This window comes from Lepidochelys kempii, chromosome 8 (assembly GCF_965140265.1).
Source record: "Lepidochelys kempii isolate rLepKem1 chromosome 8, rLepKem1.hap2, whole genome shotgun sequence".
In the NCBI taxonomy this organism is placed as follows: Eukaryota; Metazoa; Chordata; order Testudines; family Cheloniidae; genus Lepidochelys; species Lepidochelys kempii.
The window spans coordinates 66,887,872-66,909,102 of NC_133263.1; the positions used below are offsets into that span (position 1 = coordinate 66,887,872).

Consider the following 21,231-nt stretch of genomic DNA (forward strand, 5'->3'; position numbering starts at 1 on the left):
AAAATGCTGCTTCTCTATGCAAGATGTCATTGAAGAGATTGTTGGAGAAAACAGATGCCAGACAAGACTTCTCCAAGTCAATGCATATGTTGTCCAGGCTGAATAAAAGATGTCATAAATCATAGAGTCCTTTTTATTTTCTTCCTTCCCGGCCCAATGTTAGAGTACAGGGTGAAAACCAGTCTCTTCCATTCCTCTCTGTCATTTGCTGTATGGTGTTTGTTGGGATTGACTATTCAGCCATCTCTGTTAGGGCGGTTCTTAAGGCTGCTCTTGGCCTCCCTCGTTTCCTCATACTAGTTGGTTTCCACTTGACAGCTTCGTCTAATTATGGTGGAAACGAGCTGCTGGTCAGTGATTTCTCTGATCTCTTCATTGTTAATGAAGTCTTTCTAACCAATACCCAGAATCTTTTGTAGGCCTTTATTTTCAAGGGTGTCTAGTTTTCTGTTTTGATGTTTTAGTCGCTGTCCAGCTCTCGCAGTCATATGTTGGCACTGAGATTGTGTTTGAATTGAAAATTCTCACTTTTTTGTTTCGGGGTTGTATGTCTTTGATTTCCCTACATTGCTGAGTTTAGTAAATGCTGAGTGTGCCTTTCCTATTCTTGATGTCACTTTCTTTTTGAGATCTCTGTTAGGTTAATATGGTGCTGCCCAGGTAGATGAACTGTTCTACGTAGAGATTTTTGCCTTCTAACGTGATGTTACTGCTTGACATCTGGGTTTCAGAGATGTTTGTTTTAGCATAGCTAATTTTGAGCCCTACTTAGCCTGCTATTTTTGCCAGGTTGTCTGTCTTTGTTTGTAACTTTTCGGGGGTGTTGCTCAATAGTGCAGTATCATCAATAAAGTCTACATCTTCTAAGCATTTGCCATCTACTCATGCTGTCTCTGGTGTTTGTGCTGCTAATACACTTTTGTAATCCAGCCTATGGCAGAGCTAAATAGTGGAGATAAAATGCAGCCCTAATTCATTCCAGTGTTCGCACTGAATCACTCTATTGTCCGATTGTCCACACTTATATAGCACTTTGCATATCTGTACATGGCCGTGGTTATATTTATAACTTATCTGGGATCTGTAGGACTGAAGAATATTCCAGAACGTACATCTATGGAGGCTGTCAAATGCCTTTTGAAAATCAGTTAAATTGATGAAGAGGGGAGCGTGCCATTCTCTACATTTTTCTATGGTGGAATCCTTCTATCATAATGTAATCATTATCGGGGGGAAAAAAAAGAGAGGTGATCTCACTGATTGTAATGAACTGGAGGGGAGTACCCTTTGTAGGGAAAGCCTTTTGAGGGGAAAGTGGTGATACTACACAGGATGAAAGAGGCAGTGGAAGAAGCTTAGAGAAGAACAGGCTGGATTCAGGTCCAAGAGATCCTGTGTAGATCAGATATACACATTAAGGACCATGTGTTAGAAGAATGAAGAACTTTCCCTGTATTAATTCTGAAATATTGCTCAGTTTGAGAAATCCTCTATCTCAATGGATGTGTCAGTTTCTCTGAAGGATCCTTGCAAATTAAAGCTGGAGTCAGATTTTTTGAAAGAACCACAAGAATCTTGTTCAGTCATAGCTCTGCCATCGCCATTTGTGTCAAGGCGTTAGACATCTGGCTTGTATCTAATATCATGGGCATCTGGCTTGTATCTAATATCATGGGCAGGTCTTTCTCAGTCACAGAAGCCAGGACTCAGTGTTCAGTTAATGATTTTTTCTGCCATGCCCCTGTGGGCTGGCCACACTATTTTCTTTCCTTACCAGCAGTCTTATGCATAGAGAAGTTGGCTGCCCATTGTTCTCCAGGTATGTCTCAGGCAGAAGACAGTGAGGCGAGGGAGAATGGATATAGTTGAGTGGAGATCTGAGGCTGTATGTGAAGGAGCAGAGGCTTCAAAACCGTACTAAATGAGGCAGAGCTATATGTTCCTGATGAAATGGCTAGCAACCCACTACGAATTGGTGGTCATTTATGGAGAAAGTGTACAAGTTTAAGACGAAAATCCTCCTCTATTTTGTTGCTATCAGAGCTCAACACCTGGTGCTCATGTATTGTTTTTATTTGAATGAGTTAAAACATACCATGAATCTGTAAACAGTTTTAATTACAACTTTTTTTCTTTAATAGTTTGTTCAAAAGTGATTGGAATTTCTTTAAAGGAAGCAGTTAATAAAGAAGGGAATGTGCATAATCCACTTATGTTCCATTAGTCTTTTTAACTAAAGAGTAAATAGGAACAAAACAAAACTAGAGAAATCAAAAAGAGATTGTAAGGTGAGGAGCAAATGAAGTGATATGAAGGAAGTACAGACAGTATTAGAAACTGTTGTATGTTTGAAACAATGCTAAAAAAATGTTCGTGTGCCACATGAGGCAATATTTCTAGTAGTTAAGAGCCGGAGCCTGAGAATCAGGACTGCTGGAGTTTATTCCTAGATTTGCTAGTAACTTATTGTCTGGGGTTCCTGATTTAATCTCTGTACATCTTCGTATACCCATGTAGAATTCAAGTGCCATTAATCATGTTATTTGACACTATTAGTTTTGCATGGTTGGTCTTCCACAATTTGCATTTATTTATGTATTTAAGAGCTGTCCTTGCACCAAAGTGAGGATCTGGTATCATGCTTGCTATTTTTTTCTTTTTAAAAAGATTTTTACCCAGATCCACATATCTTCTGTGTTTGTTTTTTCGAAGAGCCCTTGTCCCTTTCCTCTTCCCTAAAGAGTTTGGTTGGATTGAAAGTAGGTTGAATTGGCACAGTATGCGAAGTCTTACATTATCAGGGAAGACAGATGGAGAGAAAAGTTTTCAGCATAAGTTAACAGCCGCCTTTGCTGACATAATGTGCTCTTCACATCAGCAGCTGGGTAGTCACTATGGAGTTATTTGGCTACATGTCATTTTTCACATCTGTCAGCTGAATTAGAGATTCAAATGTAAAAGTAACACTTCCTGGAGAGAACTATGGGTCCAAAAGTCAACAAATGGTGTACAATAAGACATGCATATATTTTTTCCCCTTCTGTGTCAGATAAAATGTTGACCCAGTATTGTTCATGATTTGTAAAAGGAAACTCCAGCCTTCTTCCTCAGAGCAGCAGTCATAAATTTGAAAAGATAACAATTGTTTCTCAGCATGAATCAACTGAGAATGTATAAGTAGTGCAATTTGGCATTATCTTTTAAAGCTGCATGCTCTTTAGATGTGCAAAATGGGAACATTTCTCTTACTTTTTTCCCCAACACCTTACGTGAGTGAACACGACAGAATGGAGATGTGAGATTGAGTGGTCACTTGCATGTTATCTGCATAAAGTGCATAGGAGGTCCTCAGACACTAGGGGGGATGAGAGTTGCGTAAGTAGCTCGATCTATAGCATGTAAACATCTTTGTTTCCTCACAGACATTTGATTTTTCCGTTTTATTTTAGTTATTCCAGTGTATCAGGCTTCTGACTAAATCTCTAAACATAAAAGTATACATCCAAATAATCTCCTCTCATCAAACACTTATTTTGCTCAAACCACTGAACATCCCTAAGAACCTCCCTCCCACCATATAAAAGCAACAAACTCTACCTTTAGCCCACTTGTGTTGTACCAATAAAATAAATACCAGCAGGATCTTATTAAAGGGAAAAAGGCAAAATACCACATTTATTGTGAATACAGAAAGAATCATAGTAAGCAGTTAGTTATAGCTATAACATTCCATTCAATCTCATATTTATTCACACATTCATTCATACAAACACATACACACCCACACACACAGGTTCTGCAAGGTTGTTATCATAGTTACCAGCCTTAGAGTTGCTCATGCCAAGCCACTGGCCAGGTGGCCTGGACATGAGGAGGGAGCAGGGCCTTGTCAGATGCTCATCTGATGCTCCTGGAAGTTGGTTTGCAGAATCAGACCCCAAAGTTCTCACTTTTTAGAGTCTATTTTTATAGGAATTTCTTCCTGTGCCAGTCTATGGGAATTGCTTCATCATGCTGTTGCTGAATCAATCAGCAGATAGCACATTCCTGACGGCTCCAAGATGTTATCTTGTTCTTTGGTTCTCCCATCCTTGAGGCTGTTGGGTGGATTCCAGTCTGCCCTCCGGGGGGGTCGTCTGGTTATTTCCACTTGACGCCTTCTTCAGCCGATGGACACTGGATTCTTAGGCTGGCACCTCCCTGATCATTCAGTTATTATCCACACCAAGCATCCATCCACATCCATCCTCTATCTCTATTTTAATCATAATTGTTAATACAACAAAAGGGTGGGGAGTCTCTGGGTGCTGTTTCTGTTGTTAGAGTATTGCTTTGAGTCTCTCTCTCTTGTGAATTGCTTTGAGAACAGACTCTGTCTTAGAATGTACTAACACAATTAGCAGCTTGCAAGTTTCACACATAGAGGGAGAGAAACAGTACCAAAAACCAAGAGACCTCTTAATTAGTAATAGCCTGGAATTTAAACTCTGGGGAATCAAACTCATTTGTGATTTTAATACAGAACTTCTTTAATATGATCCAACACTTGCTCCCTTTCAAACTCCCCCCGCCCCCAGGAAAAGCCTAGGAAAACAGAATGTAATGTGTGCCCTAAAAATTAACACATCTGGGCTGAAGGAGAGGAAAAATTTCCAGAGTTGAAGGCTGTTCAGTGAAACCATTTTGCTGGTTTAAACCAGAAAGCTGTTTCCTGAAGTACTTCATCTGATTTCAATTACATGAAGAGAAAGGTGGTCGTTTTGGTAATCAGGACCTAAATCATTTAGAACCACGGTTATGTTTTTTACCTATAAAGTGTTGATTGTAGAGCAAGCAGAAGTATAATACGTTCCTTATCTAAAACATTGATTGCATATTAAACAGGTGGGTTTGCTACCTGAAGTTTGAATGGTCTTAGTGCATAGTCCCATGAGGAATCCATGCATGAGATGACTAAGGCATGGGTAATTGTTGTGAGGTTTGTAAGTAAAGAACACTACACCCTTGCCAAGCACTGATGGGGAAAGTTTGCTCCTGGCTGGGTAACAGAGAACAGGTATGCTTGCTCAGTTGAAGGAGCACATAGCATCTGTGCCATTTTTTTCTGGTGCAGGCATCATTTATTACCTTGGTTTTAGTTGTCTGACGGCCAACCTGATGACTCTCACCCATGCTCTGATCTTGGCCTGACACTGGATAAGTCGTTCAACTGCATTGATTGGATCTGATGGAACTGAGATGTAGATCTGGGTTTTAATTACATAGTGGAGTCATTGCTATACCCTGTGACATCTTCAAATACTGTATAAATGGTCTGGGCAGGGTGACAGACTAGAGGTCTGTGTGAGAGTGTTACCCAGGGCAGACAGTTACCTAGTACTAACCTCTGGAAACAAAACAAAAACCCATCCAAAACCACAGGGCACTACAAGAGGAAGTATCAAAAAGAGATGAATGTATCAGAGGCTGGCATCACTGTTCCAATCTCAGACAGGAATTGAGGCAGTGGATGGGGTGTGTTGCACACCTACTGCCTGTCTGAAGATTGTGGCAAGTAGGAGTGTCTTTCCAGTGCCCTTGGAGTTCACTGCACAAATCCCAAGTTATTCAAGTTTTATGTGTGATGGAAGCGGTGAAATTACTTATAAAATAGGGGAACATGCATATTTACCTTTTATCTTCTCCTGAATCCAATGGCTAAAGAGGTTTTTCTCAAAAATTAAAAAAATTAAAAGCCAAACAAACCTAACCCAAAAATTTGGGCAAAGACTATGATGTTTCAGAAAGAGTAAAAATATGTTTGTAATGGAAATGTTTTACAATGTTAACTATAGCAGTCACTACTGAAATGGCTTATCTATCTATCTATCTATCTATCTATCTATCTATCTATCTATCTATCTATCTATCTATCTATCTATCTATCTATCTATCTATCTATCTATCTATCTATCTATCTCCTTCTCTCCCTCCTTCCTCCCTCTGCTGATTAAATTAATTTTAGGGGAAAGAATTAAGGGTCAGGGCTTCAAAAAGCTCAGCTTGTAATCTGGCCATAAATTACATAATGGTTGTTGCAGGGTGCTGGGTGTTTGTGAAAATCTCATGCTTATTTAAGTGCCTAAATAGGAGCCACGCTACTTTGAAAATCTGACCCAGACTGTTCGTTCCCACTTGTTACAGAATAACTGTACTTTTAGTTAAAGCTATTAAGCTGTCAATGCATTAGACAACTTGCAGTTTATGAAATTACCACAAACATTTAATTTATTATATAGATAAAATACAGTATTTATTACAAACATGGGTCCAATCCAGAAAACAACCCTGAGTGCATAGTGCTTATTATCATGTCTAGTTATATTGACCTCTGTGGGCCTAATCAGCATAGTAAACACAGATCTGTAGTGTTTGCTGGATTGGGCCCAAAGGTTACAGTCAACAAAAGCATTTAATTGCTGAGATGCTGTAAATAGTAAATGAACACAGATTAATTGTTATATACTCTTCATGTGTGGCCAGGTGCTTCAGTGTATTTAAACTGTTGCCTGTTTAAAGGATGAATGTAGATTCAGTATTACATTGCAATATGATTTATCTTTATAGTTGTCTTCTTAAATATCAATGGGAAAGGCTTTTAAGAAGACAGGACTTGTAGTGCAGGACTTGAAGTGCAGGACTTGTAGGTTGACTATGTTGTTAAAAATACACCACCATCAACACAACAACACCCACATTTGCTGTATCATAGCACAGTTAAACTAGGAGAAATCTCCATGGCTGGAGAGAGATGAAAAAGAGTCACCCTACAGTACTGTTGCTATAACTACACATAGGAATAGTCAATGTGACTTACTGAGGAATATTGCTGCAGGAAGTTACAAAATAAACATTTCAACAGAGGATACAGATGTGCATACACAAACGGCTAACAAATGAATGGCTTCTTAACCCTTAATGCACAACTGTTTAGCACGTGTATCCAAGTTGTTGCAGTTTTTGGTGTGAATCAGGTGAAGCAATAATAAATACTAACTCCCAAAAAACCTATTGTTAGAGAACTTCATGAAGTAAAAGTTAATGCTTCGTTCAAACCCATTCACTCTGCCAAGTATGCTTGAAATATATGAATCAGGAAGACATCTCCCACGGGGGAGCAGTCCAGGATACACTTTCTTTTGGAGTGTCCTGTGTTTGAATTTCATGCCCTATTTTGCATAAACTCATGCACTGAAAAACAGTTTTGGGTGTTATGCTCTAGAAATGAGAGTTTGGCTTTGATGTGACAATGTGCTTCTGAAGAGGTACATAACCTCATTCTCAAACATTCAGAGTTGCTGTAAAGGAAATGTAGAAATAGCATACCAGAAGAACTTCCTCTTCATTTGTTTGACTGTCTCTCTCCCTGAAGGCTCCCATGTTCTGCTAGAAAAGTGTCAGAGGGGGGTTTTTCTCTTGTGTAGTGAGCTGTAGTAAACTGAGCCTAATTAAATCTTTTCATACACAAATATTGAAGTGTTTAAAAAAATCAGATCTAGATTGTGCATTTGTGAATCAACCCTGAATAAGGGGCAGTTTGTAGCTGCACTGTCCCCAGAGGGGTCCCATGCGTCATTGTGCCTCCCCAGTTACACTGGATGAATAATTTGTTATAGCCTTTTTAAGGGTATAACTTACTTCTTCCCCGCACCTCCCGCAGTCAACCAGCGCAGAGTTATGACTCTGCTTTCTCCTGGCCTACTCTCCATGCACCTGTCTCTGAGGGGAGCAAAGTCCCATGCACTCCTGTTGTTGTTCATTAGCGTTGCGGTAGTGCTGTAGCCCTAGTCCTAGATCAGAGCCCTGTTGTGTTGAGCATTGTGCCCACACAGGACAAAAAGATGGTCCCTGCTCTGAAGAGCTTACAGTCTAAGTTAGCACCTAAAGCTAAAATCCAGCTAAATCCAGTTGTGCAATGTAGCCTATTGTGAGTATGATTTGCTGGGAGGAAGTATTACAGTCCCCTTCTGGAGAAGAAGGCTGGGAACCCAAAAAGATTCCTTCATTCCAATAAAAACAGAATATTCAGTTCCTCTGAAAAATAAGAATGAAGGACGGAGATAATATGAAAAGTGTGAAATACAATGTAATGGGCATTAAAGAGAGGGCACATTATAATCCATGAGTACAGAGTCTCTTCTAAGATGTATTGCAGCTTCCCGCACAGCACATTGAATAACCTACTGTCATATGAAATATTGTAAAATCAGAAAATGTTGTGTGTGTATAGCAAGTACTTCTAACGAGCTAGTTGGAGACGTTCTGATGAAAAAATTCTCACTGGAATTTGCAGATTTGTCTAAAGTGAAATGTTTCACAGAGGTGGTATGATTTCAGCAAAGCTCTGATAGGAGCCACATCCCAGGCAAGTGCCCTGAGCTATAGAGTTAGTGTTTTGTTTCTCTCTCACTGCTTCATGTTGAAGCTCTTCTACTTCGTTGGGTCTGAGAGAGAGAGAGACTGACTCTTTAGCCTGATTTTCACAGCTCTACCTGCTTTGGAGCAGGAATTGGAACCTGGGTCTCCCACATCTCAGGTGAGTGCCCTAACCACTGACAGTTGGCTATTCTCGAGTGGGTGTCTCCCTTTGACCTGAGAAACCTTCTTGACTGAAGCTTAATTGAAGCCAATGTTTCCATGAAAAGTTTGGCGTCAATGAATCATCATTTTCTGATGAAAGAAGTTTTGTTGAACATTTCCCAACCAGCCATACTTACTAGCTATGGAGTTTTTTTTATCTGCAGTGTGTGCAGTGGGTTGATAACTACTGTGTGTTTTTAGCACATTGTTTTCCTCTCTAAATATCGCATTGTTGTTCTGTTGAGGGTGATAAGGTCTTAATTTGCAGTTTTATCAGCAGGCTGCTATACTAATTGTTTGTGGAGGATTATTTCCAACCAACGCCACATTTATAGAATGTGGCATTCCTAGAAATATGTTCAATATATTTCCTCTGATATGCAAGGCTTAGCTTAATATGGACTAGACAATCAGCCAAATTTAGTCCTGGTGTAACTGGGTGCTGCTCTTATGGCTTCACTGGAGTTGCAGGCATTTACATTGGGTCTCCTTTGACTCAATTTTTCTGGACAACAATAATTGCTAGCCTTACAGTCAACAGTCAGTGCTCAAAGTGGGACAACTTATGAGTGACACAGAGCAAATCTTAACTGGTGGGCAGACCACAAGGTGGCCTTATATTGCAGATGACTGCAGAATAATTCCACACATACTATCAAATTAACTCTCCCTCTTTCCCCGTATTCTTCTTTCTTGATATATGTTCTTGAGCACCCTCCTTAAAATGAAACTCTAAGAATTTTTTCATTTTCTAGAGATGAGCTGGGACTTGCTTCTTGTAGGCTGCCAACTTCTTAAGCAGAAACACGTTAAGAATGATTTGTCTTATGGGTCCCTCTTCTGGTCAGTTGGTGGAATAGCTGGAATGGATATTCTTTTCTTCCTTGGTAGCTAAAAAACAGCCTTCTCATGGCGGTTTCCGGGATAACATCCAGTAAACATTTCATTCATGTCTAAATGCACATTGAACCTGCTTGTTGTGGATTTAAAAATATTATTTTATTTACACTCTGAAATCTATTTAAATTGTTTAAACTTAACTCTTTATCAAGAGCCCATCTCTCCCCTCTCCCCCAATCCCCCAAAAGCGCTAAAGACCTAATCTTGGGAGCTGCTGTGACCTTGGGAGTTGAGGGCAATGCAGCACTTTGCAGGGCCAGATCCAGAGTGCCAACTATTTGTAGTGTATGATGCAAATTAAGCAGGATCTCATTACAGAATTGAAAAATAGAGTACAAAGTATGATATAGTTTCTGTTCCACAACTAAACAAATATTTTCTGTTCCCTTTTTCTGTAGGTCATAGAAACACTATCAAAACTTTCTCGCACTTCTATTGCATTAGCAACAGGAATAAGGTATGACATTAGTGCTACTAAACTTCCATTTTATCATTTATAAAACAAGTAACATGATATACAATTAAAAGAAATATGATCTCAGCTGCACTGTTTTAGCCTTATTTTTTCTGCGCTTCTAAATGTATATAGAGGTCCGGTCTTGTCTAGAGTAGCGCTACCAGTAGTTCTGACTTTAAAACTCTACATGTTTAAAGGAAATCCATATCACATAGCCCACAAAGCAGAACTCCTTCATGGTGAATCTCCAGCGTGCTAATTCACGCTAGTGTGCAGTGAGATTTTACGTTTTCCAGAACTGAGAGCTGAAGATGCCTCCTTCCCTTCCCCTGTCACCACTGGAAATTTGCTTTCACCTCTTCCGTGGGGTTGTCTGCATTCTCTATATTTAGAAGTAAACAGCTATGCTAAGGAACAGCCATTTGTGCTGTTGTTGTATCTGAAGGCCAATGCCTATTTTTGGGTAAAACACCTGCTTTCGAGAGTTTATAATTTGTCTGATCAAATTCATTTTGGAATGGAAATAGCAGTGAAAATCTCACTCTTAGGTTTTTTTTTAAACCATATTTGAAATATATATTTGGCTCTTTATAAATAGTTGTAGATAAAACAAAATAAGTTATTAAAATTTATTTTTTTTGCATGTAAACAACTTAAAATTTGAAATTGATCGAATGGGTTGTCTATAATATATAGTCCAATTGCTCTTAATATTTTGACAAAAGTATATATTTTTTTAAACAATCTAACTTGTAACAAATAACTTTTTCTAAAAAATTGTATTGGGTTTCTATTGATAACCTGCTGTATGTGTGTCCTCAGTTATACAGCATAAAGGAATTGTTGTGTATGTTTTAAGTATGTTATAATGAGACCACCTCACAAGGTATTTACATATGTTGTGAACTAATACTCCTGCGTAGGGCTCAAAAACAGCACTCACCAGTGGCTCCTGAGAGGCTTTCTCTTACAGTGTTTGTGTCCTACCTCATTGGTTTAAGAAATATTAAAGCTCTCTTTCAAATAATAATAAACATATTTACAAGAATTATGGCTGTGAAGATAACTTTCCAAATGTCAGCTGAATGTAAACCAAATTCAGATGTTTTCCTGAGACAGTAGGCAGCTCTCAGTGCCTCTGGTGCAGCTGACAGATTTCTCAAGCAGCAGTAGAGCAAAATTTTCAAGGTTCTGCTCAATTTTCATTGCTGCTCTTTGGAACCCTATGGGCAGTAGTTAAAATATCAAGAACATCAATTTCATGCTACTGCTTGGGAAAGCTGTAAATGGCAACAAAGGCAAGTCTAGAGTTTTTAATGGCTGGGGAGGATCAGAAAAAGGTGAGCCTGGGAAAGAGACCTTCCCCCCTCCACCCTCGCAATAGTTGGGGAGTAATGAATGGGGAAAAGAGACAGAAATCTCTATTTCCTGTCCAGCACCTTAGGGGGCGAGAAAGAGGGTATGGAGTTTCGTGTTCATTTGATACCTGTGAGTCAGAACTTGATACAAAGGATGGAGCCCTCAAACACATGACATTCTGGTAGGAATCCTTCTTCCTAGCATTAGGCACAACATGGCTGTGATTCTCACCAGCTCATTCCCATCTCAATGCCACTTTCCGGTGGGGCCCTCACCTCACATCCTTTTTTTTCACACTCTAACTATAAACTTTCTAACTGCAGGATAGTTAAGCTCTGGAATAGGCTTCTAAGGGAGGCTGTGGACTCCCCATCTTTGTATGTTTTTAAGAACAAATGGGACAAACACTTGGTCCTGCCTCAGTGCAGGGGGATGGGCTTGATGACCTCTCAAGGTCCCTGCTGTGATTCTGTGTCTGGTTAGTAGGCCGGCAAATAGGTGTCTGGTGAATTTTCAACATTTATCTGCTCCTGTATTCAACACACTGGGACAGTTTGCCTTCTCCCAATGTGCATTCCCCTACCCACCTCACCTGTAAAACTGAAAGAGTGTAGAGAAAGAGAAGGGAAAGCAAGAAATACAGGGGATCCTCTAAGGCGAAAGAAATTCCCTCCATTAACTCAGACATTATTGGGCACCTCATTGATTATGACTTGGGTTCCCTCGTTGGACAAGTAACCAAGGCTCTCTGAACCTTAAACTCTTTGTGGAGCCCACTAGGGCATTTTCTTTCTCTCCTTTTGGTACATTTGCTGAGGAGCCCTAGGCCTCCCACATAGTGCTGAGGCAGAAGATGAACTGGTGAATGGCCAAAATGACAGAAACACAGTTTACGGTGGGGAAATAATTATATAGCAAGGGTCAAAAACTGCCTTATAATGCACAGAGATGGCTCCCACAGATGTCAGTGATATGAACCTCCTGTGTGCCTTTCATTAAAACCATTTAAAACCATTAGTCCAGTGCCTATTGTTTCAGTCCTGTAGCAACAGCGCAGGAAACAGACAGGTGAGAGCCACTGCTGCTGTCCTGCCTCATTCTCTGCAAAGGCAGCAGGAGCAGAAGTGTTGTGCAGATTCCTCTTAACACTCTGTGTAAGTGTTTGAGGTGGAGGCAGGGGGATCTCACTGGCCCATGCACTGCAGAACACTCTCCAACCAGAGGATTTTTTTCTCCCTTTTTCTTCAGCGCTTCACTTTTATTTCTTCAAACCAAAATTGTTGAACTTGTGTTATACAATCAACCATGTCCTTTCCATGGGGTCTTCTACAAAGGCCTATCTACGCCCTGTCGGATTGCACTTCACAGGCCATCTGCTTAGAGTCTGGGTGGGCCTCCTGACTCCCTTCTCCATCTTAGCCTGCTCCCTATAGATTTATGCTCTGCAGGCTGTCTTCCTCAGAGTCATACGTATCAAACTGGGTTCTTTCCCTTGATTCAGGGACTCCTGCAGTTCTCAGCTGAACTACTTGCTGGCTTTTACAAGGACCAGGTGATCTTCCAAGTTATCACCTGAACCCTGACCTTACAGCCTCAGCTGGAAGGCAGCTGATTAATCACAACCTGTGTCTGAGTGTAAGATACTCCCACTTTGACAAACTAGGAACCATAATTATACCTTCTCTCACCTTCCCACGCAGACCACACTTTGACTTGGTCACTTTCAAGCTTTTCAGATTGAATTCTTGATCATCACATTTACTCACCCAAAATATCAGAAGTGAAGGCTTTAAAACATAAATGAAGAAAAAATCCTTTGAAAATCACGGATTTTCGACTTAATTGTAAATACATAGTAGTTAATACTTGCTTTTAAAATCTCTGATTTATATTCATGATTACATGCAACAGTTCCATCATGCATATGTGGCAATTTTTTTTTAAATTGTTCAATCATATAAACCACAATATCAAAGAGAGAGAGACACACAAACAGATTGACAGACATATTAATATAAATTGAAATTTTGGCAGCATACCACCCAAACTGAACACCCAGTCTGGTACAGTCTTTGATTAATACTGTTGTCTTTTGTCTCTCTAGGCCATTCCCTACAGAAGAAAGTGTTGATGATGAAGATATCTACAAAGGCCTTCCTGATTTACTAGAGTATGTCGTAAATCTTTTAAGCAGAATGAAAGCTTTTAATTTTCTGTTATGTAGCTATTATTTAAATGATGTGATGAAATAGTGTTCTAAAATAAGTTATTTTATCTGATTGACCAAGGATTGGTTAGAAAGGAAGAATTAATTGTCCAGAAAAAAGCACCTTAGCTTAATGATTGATTTTCATACACATGAAAATCAGATGATATTTCATGATGGGGTCTGGTGATGAATTGAAGTATCAGTGCGCTCTCTAGAATTATTTGTTTGTATCATCAGAATGCTTACGTAAAATGACAGAATCAATGAATGCTTTTCCCTGATCCTGCAGACAATTATGCGTATATGTATTTTTATTCATGTAAGTAGTCCCACATAATCCAGTGGAACTCGTCACGTGACTTAATTTCCACATGTAGTTAAGGGTTGCAGGATGCTTGCTGTTCTGGGCAGAATACATTGCTGTACAAGGGAAAGTCAAAAGAAAAAGGGTTCATAGTTTAGCCATCCTCCTTCTGTTTGAGTAGCAGAGCAGGCTATAACAGACCTTGACATTCTCTCCCTTTACAATGACTAAAGTTTTGTGAAAAATCCTAATGTTTCAGTTGTGACACTTATAAATTTAGCAGTTCAAATCCCCGCATCTAACAGTTTACAATACAGAAAATCATACAGCTCTGCCAAAATTTTTATTTATAGCAATATTATTAAACACAAAATCCTAACACAAAGGGATAGAAATGTGATTTTAACAAGAACAAGAAGTTTGGTATTACATACAAAAGTTACCCCATTTAAGATTTATAGTCTTTTTGTAATATGTGCATCAGCATTAAAAACATGGTTCCTACATATGCTTCTAAAATAGAAATCTGTTACAATATTAGGTGCAATAGCCTCTATTTTGATGCACTGTTATAGGATTCACATGTAAAAATTTACGATGGATTTATTTTGGATTGGTTATTATGTCAGGTAGCATGTACCATACACTGGAATGTAATAGTTAGATGCTCTCTAAAATACAGATAGGAAACAACTGGAAGAAGTATGTATTTCTTAAGAAATATAAATAGTTCAAGAGAGCTGGGGTTTTCCCCCTAACCAGGGAAGTTTATTTTACAAGAATAATTCCACCTTAATGATCTCTCTCTGGGTCCAAATGGTGTCGGAGGAACTCACCGTCCCATTTAGTACGTGGGGAGTCACTCGTTTTAGGATTGATTTTAATTTGCCCGGATGCTGAGGCCCATCTGTAACTTAGGTAGCAAGAACTCAGTGCCCCATTTTCTCCTTAGAAACCTTATTTCAATTCCTGTCATAGTTCGAAACTTAATTCTGTTTCTTCAAACTTGTGTTAATTTTATAAAGTCAGATGTTAAATGTGTTGAGGTAAAAAAACCAAAAAAACGTATTGATTGTATAGTCCCTTTGTGGTTTAGTTCAGTTAGAGAGTTCTTTTTCATTCATCTGTTTTAGATTTACTGTAAAAACCCAGACACTTGGTAAATTCTGTTTCCTAGTGTTGACTCTGTAATCCCTGTTCAATACACTGACCCTTTATGTTGTTGCTTTTCCTTTTTTCTTTTAGTGAAAGTGGCGGCGATGAGGATGAAGAGTTATATGATTGTGTCTATGGAGAAGATGAAGGTGGGGAAGTATATGAAGACTTAATGAAAGATGAAGCAGCACATCAACCTGTATGATTTCTATTTTTTGGGTGACTACAGACATATTCATAAAGAAATAGTGGTAGTGTGAAAGTTAAATTTTACTAACATTCATTAAATAACTGTTAGCTGTTTTCACTAACACTGTATGTATTTTTTTAAATTTAGATATTTCAGATCTGCTGTGTTGTTATGGTTGAGTTCACATTTGTGTACAGTGACCTTGTAACATATGCAGTGGATCATAACATTATCATCCTGCTGTGAAATCCAACATTCTCTTATGGAGAAAGGGTCAAAGATTCACTCTGGTAATTCTTTCTGTGAAAGAAATACCAACACTATTTCAACAGTAAAAAGAGAACATGAAAATAAATCATTATTTAGTTAAGATCCAGTTAGGTATGGATATTAAGATTTATTAGCTACTTGAGTTAAGACCATTTGAAAAAATAAATGCTACTGTTTACTCAAAAGCATGCTACTTAAAAAAAAAAAAGTGTTCCCCATATTATTTTGGCCACTATGCAACATTAGTCATGAACTAGTTAAATAGAGAGAGCTAGCATGTATATTGTACATATAGATATACATGTGTGTCAGCTTTACAAAAGTGCCATGAAATTTACATGCCCATGCACAAAATTTACTCACTAGCCATTTTTAATGGACTGGTAATTGGAAGCGAGGTGATGTCAAAACCCGTTCTAATAACTTATTGTCCATCTCTTTACAAGCATTCATTTTGCTTACCTGCAAATCTTTAGTGTGCTATTGTGATGATGCACACTTTTTCAAGGAAGTTGCGTGTTTTAAGGTGGGAGCTCACCATCTACATTTCCAGATTGAATTCCAGTGATATAGTGACTTGTAGAAGTGAGAAAATGAAAAGGTCTGAAGGTTGTTTTCCTGTGTTCTCCTGCTATAAAAGCGGCAAGTTGTAGGTATCTCCTGCAGTTCATACAATGTGTTTTTGTTGTGATTCTGAGAATTTACCATTATGTCGTGAGAAGACTATTTCCTTGGAAAGATTTTTGACTTGTGTCAATATGATTCATGTAAGTCTAGACTCTGCCAATTACTATGCATCTTAATGACAATTTAAGAGTATCATCACTTTTTCCAAGACATTTTTATACTAAGGACATTTTACTTTCAGCAACCTGCATCACAGTATCTTTAAGTAAAATAAGTGATGTGTAAAATATTGTGAAACTTGGGAGTTTCAGTTTGTAGTGGTTTATGTTTTGTTTGGATTTGATCAATTTTTGAGTTTTGGGGTAACCTTTACCAAAACTCAGTTAAAAGTACAAATTTTGCATGAGTTCTATATATAACCATAAATCAGATCAAGTTCACTTGCAACTGGGCCCAGTTGTTTGCTTAAAATGGGTGTGAACTATAGTGGATCTTTCGATAATCCTAGTCCGAGTATTCTGTTTGCAATGAAACTCAAAACCATGTGAAATTCAGGTATCATTATGGATATTTCTCCCAGTCTTAGCAGTTGACGAACCTTGACATATTTTCCCCTTTGCAAACTCTGTTTCTTTCTTGCCTTTACAAATGAAGCACTGTAAGGTATGTAGCTTCAATGGACATAACAGGGTGAGTTTAGGAGGGAATGGCAGCCGTAGTCTGAATTTGCTTGTGGGAAGAAAAAATAATACTAAAGATCTAAAAATGTTTAATATTAATTTCCTAATTAAAAAGAACAGTAGATTAAAACATGGTGCATTATGTCCACACATTTTTATACCTGATATGGTAAGAATGGATGTATTATGTTTGTTTCATTGGCATTGTATATCTTTGTTGGATTTGATGGCTGTCTTAGTATACAATAATTTACTATTAGATTTGCAAATGTGATGCACAGTAACATTACACATTGGCACAATTCTTTCATTTGAGTCCTTTGAATTAAATTCACTAGCATAGGGGGCTTAGAGGTGACTTGCAATTGCAAATCAATTTTAGAAGAATGAAAATGCTTTAGAAATCTGTGTTTGGTGTTTTACGCAGCTAGAGAAGAATACGTGTATCAGTTTAAAACTACACCTTTCTTTGTTGTTTGATGTGACTGCCTCACAACGTAAACTAAGGTACCAAAGTTTCCTGTGCCAGCAGACTGCTGCCACAGAACAATTTTCTTAGTGTACTGAGCAGACTGTTTTCTTTCACTCTTTTTAGCCCCTTTGACCATTGTCATTACTTCCTGTATTCAAATTCCAAGATATTGTAGCATCTGCTATAGATGGCAGATTGATGTGTTAAATAATAACACTCGCAAAAAGGACCCGCTTATGCAACCCTAATTTGTGTTGTGTGAGCACTAACAGACAAGATCAGTCCTGTTGACTTGGGCTCTTCTTGGGGGCTGCTCTCATGAATTAGTGCTCAGCAACATAAGTAAGGGTTGCACAGTTGGGCCCAAGCTATACAAACCACTTTTGGAAATGTAATACACGCACATTTTATTTACAAAATAGCTCACAAAGAGGAGATTAAAAATAGACTCCAATCAAAATAATAATTTGAAACCCAAAAACTTGTTTAAAAGGAACGGACATGGGTAAAGTGTGACATTCCCTCCAATACAAATCTTTGATAGCCAGGAAATACCACATTTTGGGACAGCTCTTAATCATAACTTAATGTCCACACACCAGGTTTCCACTGACTGTGACAGACTCTGTATCCTCAGAGAGAACTTCATTCTGCCTCAAACTGATAAGGAAATGCACTGCACACAGCATCTTCCCCATACTATCTAAATCTTCCTCACTAGGCTGAAAGAAATAGGTTTGACGGAGGGATCTGCAGGAAGAGAATGACGTGGTTTAGTGTGTGGAAGGGAGGAGGCAGATGTAGGGAACTACTTGAAAGAAGGTGTGGAGTGATAGGCAGGGGGAAAAAGACAAAGATGACATGAAGGGGTTGGGGAATAGTAGTGTGACTTTTTGTGTCTGAGTGAGTGACATTGCTCTTTAGTAACTAGACTATGGAGTGGATGTAGACTTTCTACTATGATCAACAGCTACAGGAGTCTTCCTTTAGCTCAAAGGTTAGAGGCCAGGGTGTTTTTTGGAACTAAAGTCTCAGGATTCTGGTTCTGACTTCCTCTGTGTGAAACAAATGTATCTAGTAATTGTCTTTATCTGCTGCACATGGATTCGTTACAGTAGGCAATGAGCTGAGATACAGACAGGGCTACAGTCATGAAGATCCTTGGAAATGTGAATGAGGAGCTTGGATAGAATTTGGAAGGAAACAGGGAACAGGTGGAAAGAATTTAGGGGAGACAAGTTATATTATTATTGTTTTATTATTTGCTGAGGTTTTTTTGGGTGTGGAGAATCCAATCGTGACAATGACATGAACGATAAATGTCCATGCAGGAGTAATCCAGGAATTGTGTCCAATCCGCAAGCTAACCAACACCTGCCCAAATGTTTCTTTTAAGAATCTTTTTAAACACATTCTTTCATATTTGTCTGTATCCTGGAAAAAGAACTCTGATACCTTGGAATTCTGAACTCCAGTGCAGGAATTTTGTGCTCAGCCTTAATAAGCCCAATGTGGCAGTGAGCCCATGATGTTCAAATCTAACATCAGCTTCTGCTCTGTGATATGCCCCAACATGCACTATATTGCTGATCTCACATCTGCAGGAAACTGAAGCAGGCCTGTTAGGGTGAGGCAATCCCAGAGTCCTGTAAAGAACAAACAAACATACAAAGATTGCAGGATAGAGCCCTAAGATCCAGCTACTGTCCTTGACTCGGAACAGAATAGGACTATGGACCTAAATGCAAGTTCCTTTCAGGGAAAAGGGAAAAGGAAAAATTATAAACAAACACAAAGAGTTAGATGCGAGTCCATTACTCACAGCATGAGAGTCTCATTGATTTTAACTACGATGAGTAGCTGCTCACTGTTGTAAATAAAGGCCCAAATTAAATAAATATGGATCTATATTTTATCTTAATCTCATTATATTATTTTTAAAAGTATATAAGAAGGATTAAGTTATTGTTTATCTTAAAATATAACATACTGAATGACAAATTTTATCAAAATTCAACCCTACTAAAATTCTAGAAGTTGCCAGCTATTTGCGCTTTTAAAAACTATTCCCTTGGTAGCTGTTCCAATCTTTTGAAGCTGCAATACTAAGAATTTTCCAACAAGCAATGTGTCTTAATAGCTAAGCAGTAAACAAATAAAAGAGTTTGTTGTACAAAAGGTGTCCACAAATTAATTAAACTTAACTTGCTTCTAATTGCAGAAGTGTACTGAAAATGACATAAGAAGCTGTTGCCTTACTGAAATAAAACAGACTGAAGAGAAATACACTGAGACCTTGGAGTCAATAGAGAAAGTAAGCCACTGAACTTTATGCTTGTAGAATAGTTATTTATATAGTAATAATATAATTGTATAATGGAATAGAGAATATATTAATCCAGTCAATGTTCACTTTTCTTAACAGTTTTTCATGGTGCCATTGAAAAGGTTTCTGTCAGCATCAGAGTTTGATATAGTGTTCATCAACATTCCTGTAAGTAATTGTACACTTAAAGAAAAAGGCAGAGAATTTGTGTCTGGTTATCATTTTGTGCGGTCACGTGCTATTGAACAAAGTGATGACTTGAAATGTGATGTGCAAATTGCCCTCAAAGCTTTTTTGAATATTCAGTAGGTTACTGTACATCTTAGTGAAAATGATTTTAGACTGTATTTTTTTATAGTTACTATGAGGAAAAAAATGTTGCATACAGCCACAGCAGTTTGTCAGCAATAGTATGGACCAGATATTCTGCTGGTATACATTGGAGTGTATTTCTTGATTTATACCAGCTGAGGATTTGGCACTATAACACAGTAACTCTTAGAAGATCTGTTATATGCAAGTATTTTATTGATTTAATTTAAGTTAGACATTAACCATGTCTGAGTTTCCTCACATCCTTCTATGCGTAATAGAGAACATGGATCATATTTTGTGTAGATAAGATGGAAAACATCTCTTCAGAAATTTACAAAGCACGTGACCATCATCAGCCTATTACACTTGAGTGTTGCATCAGTGTAGAGAACGTTTACACAGTATTTTGAGTTACAGGAATGCTTCTGAAAAGACTTTATAACAAGCTTGCAGATTTTTATTGGTATCTGCCCTCGATGTGTTGTCACTGAAGACATTTAAAAATCAATATAGCTTACAGCCTTATACTCAGAATTTGACAGTGAAAGTTGTAAAGAAAAAAAAAATTCTGTAGTCTCTAAGAAACTTCCTATTGAGTTGATATGGGTTGAGATTACCTGTGTGACCAGCCACAGAAATGTGGACATCTACAAGCAGATTGCATGAGGGATGCAGACAAAGGGGTACGACAGGGACCTGCAGCAATGCTGCATGAAATTTAAGGAATTTTGCCAGGGTGGCCACAAAGCCAGGGAGGCCAACAGTAGATGTGATGCTGTGCCACAGACCTGCCGCTTCTACCAGGAACTGCATGTCATAGATTTTCTGTGCTGTTTTCCCCCCACTCAGTCAAGTTCAGTTTTTGGAGAATGAAATTATCTGTCTTAGTTCACAACAAATATTGCAGAATGCATAGAGATACTCAAAGCAAACTGTAATTGTAAATGCACATCTAACATCACAATATTCATAATTTCAGGAAAATACCTAGACGTGTTTATAAATGTACAGCAAGTGCTACACAATTCTTAGCAGCACTAAAGCTCCAGGCCTAGAGAACACTGCTGTGGCTGACTGTTAAAATGCTCTTTCAAAACCTCCCTCATAGTAACTATAAAAAAATACAGTCTAAAATAATTTTCACTAAGATGTGTTGGGCTTTTGTAATAATCCTTGTAGACACAAGGTTCAAAGTCAGCAGGCAGATGCTCCACTTCTGCCCTCTACCCTGGTGGCAGCTTTGCCTCACAAATATTATGCAGGACACAGCAAGCAGCTATAACCATTGGGATATTTTTCTTACTGAGATCCAGTCTAATGAGTAAAACACTGCCAGTGCCCCTTCAAT

The 21,231-nt window shown here is 38.4% G+C and overlaps 1 protein-coding gene across 9 annotated transcripts in view; it reads left to right on the plus strand.

Moving 5' to 3' along the window:
* VAV3 (vav guanine nucleotide exchange factor 3) overlaps positions 1 to 21,231 on the plus strand; it is a 248,586-nt gene that overhangs the window by 92,582 nt on the left and 134,773 nt on the right. For 7 of the 9 annotated variants that reach the window (XR_012160359.1, XR_012160360.1, XM_073356846.1 and 4 more), the window contains exons 3-7: positions 9,918 to 9,976; positions 13,440 to 13,505; positions 15,094 to 15,202; positions 19,464 to 19,556; positions 19,668 to 19,736. Coding sequence is in view for 7 of the 9 variants with exons in the window: in XM_073356846.1 (XP_073212947.1) it covers positions 9,918 to 9,976; positions 13,440 to 13,505; positions 15,094 to 15,202; positions 19,464 to 19,556; positions 19,668 to 19,736 (396 nt within the window). In the remaining 2 variants the exon portion in view is untranslated. Of the gene's footprint in view, positions 1 to 9,917; positions 9,977 to 13,439; positions 13,506 to 15,093; positions 15,223 to 19,463; positions 19,557 to 19,667; positions 19,737 to 21,231 lie in introns of those variants that run through there. The other 2 variants (XM_073356848.1, XM_073356852.1) reach the window with 2 other exon arrangements.